The following is a 7,991-nucleotide window of genomic DNA, read 5'->3' as shown; positions in this document are numbered from 1 at the left end:
AGTATCATATATTCCTACAAGTAAAAAAACAATTAGGATCATAGTTTATATTACTTGGTCACCTTAATTTGTATAAAAATATTGGCCGTTAAAAGTGTGACCTAGCCTTAAGTTAAAAAAATACTAGATAACTTGAAAAGCTAAATTTTAGAAAAATGAATAAGAATATCCTTAATATACATACAAACCTTTGGGATGACATTACATATTTTTTCATATCCGATACCTTAAAAAATGACAGTGTATATATGTATCCTTTTGTTTAGAAAGGAATCATATAAGAAAACCAGCAGTATATTAATTTTTTGGAAAGCAATTATCGACCATTGATGGTTGTAGTGCATGCAAACAAAATTTGGAAGGTCATTATGTCAAATATGACTTACTATATTGGGACCCCACATAATTTACCCTCCTCTCTCTATATATATATATCCGTATGTGGTCCATAGTGAAATCTTTACAAGACTTATATTTAGGAACGGAGGGGGAGTATTATACATGTGTAATAACAAATATATATCACTCTCCTCGCTCCAAAATAATTGTTGTGGTTTTAGTTTTAAACTACTCAGCTTTTTATGAGCTGAGTATGACTTTGACAGTAGTAGTACGAGTGAAGAAAGTAATGAGCACATGCACTCACTGTTTGGCCTAAAAAAATTAAAAAACACGCTCACTCTTGAGTCTTGAGTAGCGCGCACGCGTGCGCACGTCTCTCTCCAGCTCGTCTTCATCCCCAACAGGCCCGGCGTTCCCCCGCCGCAAGCGTGGCTCTCTCGCAACGCCCCCGAGCAGATCCCCTTTCTCTTTCTCGCACCCAACTCAGCCACACCCACCCCACCCCACCCAGCTCAAATCCGACGCCACCAACGACCGCGCCCGCCACCAAGCTTCCGCCTTTTCCTCCACTGACCCCGGCCTCCTCATCTTCCCTCTCACGGAGCCAGTCCAGCCCCTCTCCCTCTCCCTCTCTCTCTCTCCTCTCTCTGCGCGCGCGCGTGTGCCCCGCTGTTTACGCGCCGGTAGATCCCCGACGCGACGCGTCCCGCGGAGGGGGAGGAGCTAGACCGGCCGAGATGAACTCGACGGCGTACTCGCGGCCGTCCAAGCTGCCGGGCGGCGCCGGCGACAGGCGGCCGCCCACGCGCCTCCGGGGCTTCGCCTCCAAGATCGAGCCCAAGAAGCTCGGCGCCGGCCTCCTCGCCGGCTGCTGCCTCGCGCTCCTCACCTACGTCTCCCTCGCCAAGCTCTTCGCCATCTACTCACCCGTCTTCGGTGCGTGCTCCACTCACTCTGTATTACATTCCATTGATCCCCAAGCTTGGCTTTGCTCCCTGATCTAACAATTGCTGCTATTGAATTGAATCCGCGTCCAGCTAGCACGGCCAACACGTCCGGCCTGCTGCAGAGCACCCCGCCGGCGTCGTCGTCGTCGTCGTCCGTCCCGGAGACGACGGATGCCATCCCGGCCGAGGACACCACATTCATCGGCCGCGAGAACGGCAACGCCGTGGATCCCGTCGATTTCCCGGAGGAGGGCCCGGCGTCGGCCGGCTCTCAGGAGCCCGGCGTGCCGGAGGTGCTCTCGAGAAAGGAGGACGAAGCCGAGAAGGCGGCGGAGGCGGCGGCGACCTCCGTGCCAAATCCATGTAAGGAATCTATTGCCCCTTTCCTCACCTCCTTTCTCCTCGCACCTTAATTGGAAAGCAGAACAGAACTGGCATCACTCCCAGGTCAGCAGGCAGCTTCTTGCACACATCAATGCTCTGTACTCTGCGATCTGGGCAAACATCTGTCGCCCACTTGATGTCGACGCAGTTAATAATTTGCTTGAGATTAGTTGGAAATGTCCGAGATCTGCCCGCGCTCTAAATTCAGTTCTAAAAATGCGACTCTGTTTCCTGGTGAATGGATGGATTCAGCTGCGGAGGGCGGCGGGGAGGGTGCGGCATTAGCAAAGATGAGCTGCGACGAGAACGGGGAGGACGAGGGGTTCCCCTACGCGCGGCCGTCGGTGTGCGAGCTGTCCGGCGACATCCGGATCAGCCCCAAGCAGAAGACCATGTACCTGGTGAACCCGTCGGGCGGCGGCGGGTTCGACGAGAACGGCGAGAAGCGGCTCCGGCCGTACGCCCGGAAGGACGACTTCCTCCTCCCCGCCGTGGTGGAGGTGACCGTCAAGTCCGTCCCGTCCGCCGCGGCCGCGCCCCAGTGCACGAAGACGCACCGCGTCCCCGCGGTGGTGTTCTCCGTGGCCGGCTACACGGACAACTTCTTCCACGACAACACGGACGCGCTGATCCCGCTGTTCCTGACGGCGTCGCACCTCAAGGGCGAGGTGCAGCTGCTCATCACCAACTACAAGCCGTGGTGGGTGCAGAAGTACACGCCGGTGCTGCGCAGGCTCTCCAACTACGACCCCATCAACTTCGACGCGGACGCCGGCGTGCACTGCTTCGCGGCGGGGTACCTCGGCCTGTACCGCGACCGGGACCTCATCATCTCCCCCCACCCGACCCGCAACCCGCGGAACTACACCATGGTGGACTACAACCGGTTCATCCGCTCCGCGTACGCGCTCCGGCGCGACCGGCCGTCGGCGCTCGGGGAGGCGCCCGGGATGCGGCCGCAGATGCTGATCATCTCCCGCGGGGGCACGCGGAAGCTGCTGAACCTGGAGGAGGTGGCGGCGGCGGCGACGGAGCTGGGGTTCAACGTGACGGTGGCGGAGGCGGGCGCGGACGTGGCGGCGTTCGCGGCGCTGGTGAACGCCGCGGACGTGCTGCTGGCGGTGCACGGCGCCGGGCTGACGAACCAGATCTTCCTGCCGACGCAGGCGGTGGTGGTGCAGATCGTGCCGTGGGGCAACATGGACTGGATGGCGACCAACTTCTACGGGCAGCCGGCGCGGGAGATGCAGCTCCGGTACGTGGAGTACTACGTGGACGAGGAGGAGACGAGCCTCAAGGACAAGTACCCGAGGGAGCACCTGGTGTTCAGCGACCCCAAGGCGCTGCACAAGCAGGGGTGGCAGGCGCTCGCCGAGACCATCATGAAGCAGGACGTGAAGGTGAACCTCACCAGGTTCCGGCCCTTCCTCCTCCAGGCCATCGACAAGCTGCAGGAGTAGCGCCGGCGGCGGCTCCATTGTCATCCCCAGCCCAGGTTGGCGATGGTAGGTGTACCACTCACGTCACAATCACATACACATACACACACAGGCAAACACGACGACAAGAAGAACATTGTAAAACTAGTGCTGGAAAGGGTGATGATCAGATTGGTTTGTTGGTTGGTTTTGTAATACTCATTTTGGTTGGATATATAGTGCGCTTGCACGCAAGAGGAATGCTCATCATTTGCTCTTCATTTCACTTGCCATTCTGTTGAGCAGTTCATTGTTATTTTTCTTCCACTGGCCCACACCGCGACCGTCTTCGTTCTAAAAAAAACACCGCGACCGTCGATTGAGCTACCCCATGTTCTTTGGTGATCTGGAGAAAACAACATGCACCAAAGTTTTTTTTCTTCTTAGCAGCAGGCACCGGAGTGGAGTGAATGAATAAATTGCTACTTTTTTTGAGGATCAATGCCGCCACTATGTTACTCAAATGTAGCAGGGAATTTCGTCAGAAATAATCTCCAGAATAACTTCAGGAGGAAAAGAAAACCAAACTTTGCTAAGTTCTTAACTCAAGCCTATTTAGCCAGCGGTGGAGCTTGAGCATAATCCAAGAGGGGGCCATTAGCTCAAGGGGAGCAAGTTAATGGGAAGGAGGGGCTAATTTCTAGTTTAAACACTGGTTAGGCCTAAAATAGAGCATATATTCTTCAATGGTTGGAAAAATTAAGAGGGGGCAGTAAAGGAGAGGCGGTGATGGCTTGGATCCACCCTGATCTTTTGCCCTGGTGGCCGGATTCATCCCTCTCTGTTCACCAGCAGGGGGGTACATGAGAGAGAAGAAGAGAGATCTTCATGTAGTCAGCAACTCCAGGCGGGGGCGACTCGGGCGAAACCTTGCGCGCCGCCGCCCCCCTCGCCGCCGTCGGGCGTCACCGCCGGGCAAAGCCCGTGCGGCAGCCGGCGGCGGCGGGCCTCTCCTTGCTCTGTCGTGCGCGCTGGACAGCCCTGGACGGCTCGGCGTGCTTCGCGGGGCCGTGCGCCGGGGCGGATCTGGCCTCCTGGCCTCTTCTGCTGCGTGGTGGCGCTGGGCGCTGGGGCGGCGGCCCCAGACTGCGGCAGCGTCGTCCTCCCCTCCTCCTCGCGGTGGAGTCGTGGCGGCGTGCCGGTTGACGGCGGATGCGGGCTTCGTGCCCGGATCCGGCAGGGCGCAGGCCGTCAGCGGGATGCGGCGGCGCTAGCCGTCCTGGGCCGCGCGGGCGGCAGGGCGGACGCGCGTGGTGGTGGGCCGGCGGCTCGTGGCGGCCATGGGTGGATCTGGAGCTGCAGCTTCCGGCCTCCCTGGCTTGGCGGAGCTGTTTGGCAGAGCCGGCCCTCTGGGAAGGTGTTGTGGTGTGCCCCGGACGGCGTGGTGCCAGTTTGGGCTGCTGGGCACCCCGGGTTGTGGCCTCTGCATGGTGCGGGTGGTCCTGCCGGGGGCTGTTCGCAGCGCTACTTCCTCCCAGACCCGGCTTGTGGAGCGTGGTGGGCTGCAATGGTTTCTGCAGACGGTGGTGGTTGGCGGCGGCGTGCTGCTTTGCGTGCTTGGTCACGTGGCTTGGACGAGGGCGGTCGGCATGTTGCCGGAGACGGTTTGCTGGGCAGGCTGTGGTGAGGATGGACTTGGTGAGCTCCGGGCGAAAGCCTAGCTCGACCTTGGTCGTTGCCGGCGTCGACGGCGTCCTAGGACGTCGTTCCCTTCTTGGAGGCGTCGTCGTGGAGCCCCTTCACCACCATTGTCGCCTCGGTCTCGGGCTCTCTGGGTGAAAACCCAAGTTTCGACCTTGGTCGGAGCGGGCGTCGACGACGTACTTGTCGCTTCCCTCTTGGGGGCGACGCCTTGGAGGTCTGGTCCTTCGTCAGGTCGCGGTGGCTCGGGTGGCTTTGCGGGTTCATCGTCGGCCAGGCGTGTGCGCGGCCTCGGGGCCGGCGGGGAAGTCGGAGCGGCGGCTCCGGAGAGCACCTCTGTGCCGTGGAGTGTCGGTTCTGGTCGCGTGGACGGCAGAGTCGTCGACTCGTGTGGAGTGCGGCCTCGGGGCCGACGTGTGTGAGTTTAAGTGGTTTGTAAGCCGGAGTGGCGGCTCCGGGTCGTGTGGTGGGGTGGCAACTCTGGTCGTGTGGGCGACGGGGAAGTCGGCTCGTTAGGTATGCAGCCCCGGGGCTGGTGTGTGTCGTTGTATCGGTTTTCGGCTAGTTTTCCTTATAAACTGGTCAATTCTCTTCTTCTTAATGCAAAGGCAGAGCTCCTGCTGTTTCCTCGAAAAAAAAAATTCGCAAAATTTGCACTCCTACTAATCCACATCACTTTAACTTCAGAAAAGCTTCCAAGCAAGCCCTTGATCTCTTCAATACACGGCTCCTACACCCGGTGAGAGCTGGGCAGTTGCACGGGCTCCCATGGTGCAAGTACAAAAAGATCTAGTAGAGGAAATTGTGTTAAGTAAAAGTTTGTTTGGGTCGGCCAGGCACTTGACCCAAAATTGCGAATTCAAGCACTTCTCGCCCACCATGTGGGGTCCCGACCTCCTCCAGGGCTACGCAGTGCTCATCCTGCTCTCCCTCGGAAACCGCCTATTCTTCACCTTCAATTGCTCCGCCCCTGACTCAGGCTGGACCAAGGTAGCCCACACCTCCGACCACAAGTACTAACTACGTCCCCGTCCTTGGCCGTGGGGTGTATGCACAAGAAAGCAATGCTGTTTACATGGCTCACAAAAATGTCATCTACGCATACAAGCTCAAGCCCAGGCATGAAGAGACAGGTCTGAAGCTGGATCCCCCCTGTGGAACTGGAGATTAGCTTTCCTTACTTATGTTATAAGAAACACAGCGCATAGCTTCCTCACCCATCTCGGCCGCGGGGTCATGTGCTGTGTCTGGATCTGTGTGGGGCTCTCATGCTGGCGTGACCACCTACACGCCATTATCACCACCTTCCACCTTGGTCCTGAGCCCTCCCATCTCAAGCTCCTGCACTCTACCAGTCTACCTCCCGCACTGGCCGGGTCGACATGTTGTTGCCCATGAAACGCCTCGATGAATTTGAATTCTGCTTTCTCCAGTAAGTCCACTGAATCCATGCATGCATTTTGACCTTTAACCATGCATTCATTTTGGTCACCTCGCTTACAAATTAATCTTCTGTCCACTAATATAATCTATCACTTAGAGAGTATAAGGATGACAAGGCGCTGCCGCCTCAAGCCCACGAAGAAGAGGGTGTACCGCTTCATGATCATTGCAGGTCTTGATCCACAAGCTTGAGCTTGGCTTAGATATTTCATTCCAATTAATTTAGTGTCTTGTGCATGACACATATTTTGCTTCTTGCATGCAGGCATCATTTCCCAGGAGGTCCTCCTCCTCCCTATGTGAAGCCTCATATGGACAACGAAATCTTGTTTATTACCTGCCAAGCTGGTTCAAAATCATTTATCTATAAAACCACTCTCACGGATCTGAGTCCAAAGATAAAAACAACCCCTCCTCTCAAACCACATTACATTGTACATGGAGATCGGTATGGAGATGATGATGGTGAGAGGCACTTTTTTCGCAGTGGCTCGAAACTATATGTTGTCTCATCATTCCAAAAAGATGGCATACATGAGCTTAATCTAGACACCAGATTTCAGAATTTCGATCACCTTGCACGGTGGCCGGTTTCTGCTTCCTATGTTGATCCTTTTATAGTCTGTGATATGTGGCAGGAAGGTCAAGTTGTCGGGATATGTGGCAGTGGGTGATGATTCTTTTATAGTCTGTGATACTGTCACATGTTCCTGTCTTAAGTTTGACCTTCGTGCCAAGCAGTGGCATGTTGTCATGCCTTGGGCTCCATGGGGGAAATACCTGCAAATGGATATGCATAGAAACGGCCTTCTAAATGGCAGATGTGTATTTATTGACGGTTTTATCTACACATGCACTCGAAATGGGCTTGCTGCTTATGAACTACTCCGTGAAGATCATTGTGTGTACCTCGGCATCTCAATCTTTTTGCCATTCTCATGGGAGACTCAAAATGATTGGGAGGTTGAAAGAATGTGTTTGGATTATGCTGGCAAAGACGTCAACTCGGGCGCCATCTTGTTTTGGGTGGTTCAAGGTGAATCTCTCTCTCTCTCTCTCTCTCTCTCTCTCTCTCTCTCTATTTCTCTCAATTATGCACAGTGATTGGTTCATGAAAGGTGCCATCACCTCTAATGTTCTTGTATATATAGGTTTGCAGATTAGATATAGACCCCCCAAGAATCAGCTATATATCACCGCTGTCAAGTTCGAGATTAAGAAAACGCACGACAAGAGCATGGAACCGGTGCGAATTAACCGTGTGGTCTGTGCCAAGCGTAGCATTCATCAAGAGGAAGCAATTGAGCAAGAGAGAATAATCACTACCAAATGCTTTGCGTTCTCATTCTGATGCCTATTATACCACATTATGTTTGCAGTGGCTTGTTGTCTCATCTTCCTTCATCTCTTCTTTGGACACTCACACTAGGGTCATGGGCAGAGACTGACTACTGGATGACGGAGAGCAAGCGTTTATTAGTACGTGGGAGGAGAGGACAATTGCATCCAACTTTATATTTTGTTGACAATTCAAAACTTGGCCTTTATTTTTGTACTCTCCCATTACCAATGACAAGTAAATTTGTATGAACCTTGCTTGGAACTATGAAGTTAAACTAGGGGTGGGGATTGGGTTTATATGGTTAACTTGTTTTTTTTACTTTTCTTTTATAGGACAATGACAAAGTGTGTCTCATACATTGTACCATAATTTGAAACATTTGTTTTTAGAATAGTTACTCGAAAAATGTATGAA

At 54.2% G+C, this 7,991-nt stretch overlaps 1 protein-coding gene and 1 pseudogene across 1 annotated transcript; both read left to right on the top strand.

The window, feature by feature from the left end:
- The first annotated feature begins 822 nt into the window (after positions 1-822).
- LOC119356609 (beta-1,2-xylosyltransferease XAX1-like) lies at positions 823-3,377 on the top strand. The gene is made up of 3 exons (XM_037623597.1): positions 823-1,278; positions 1,380-1,652; positions 1,926-3,377. The coding sequence occupies exons 1-3, from the start codon at positions 1,080-1,082 to the stop codon at positions 3,131-3,133; spliced, it is 1,680 nt and encodes a 559-aa protein (XP_037479494.1). The 5' UTR covers positions 823-1,079; the 3' UTR covers positions 3,134-3,377.
- Positions 3,378-5,536: 2,159 nt separating this feature from the next.
- Positions 5,537-7,919, top strand: LOC119356610 (annotated as a pseudogene).
- Positions 7,920-7,991: the final 72 nt, after the last annotated feature.

This window comes from Triticum dicoccoides, chromosome 2A (genome assembly GCF_002162155.2).
Source record: "Triticum dicoccoides isolate Atlit2015 ecotype Zavitan chromosome 2A, WEW_v2.0, whole genome shotgun sequence".
NCBI classification, from domain to species: domain Eukaryota; kingdom Viridiplantae; phylum Streptophyta; class Magnoliopsida; order Poales; family Poaceae; genus Triticum; species Triticum dicoccoides.
This window is presented reverse-complemented; position numbering and strand designations above follow the sequence as displayed.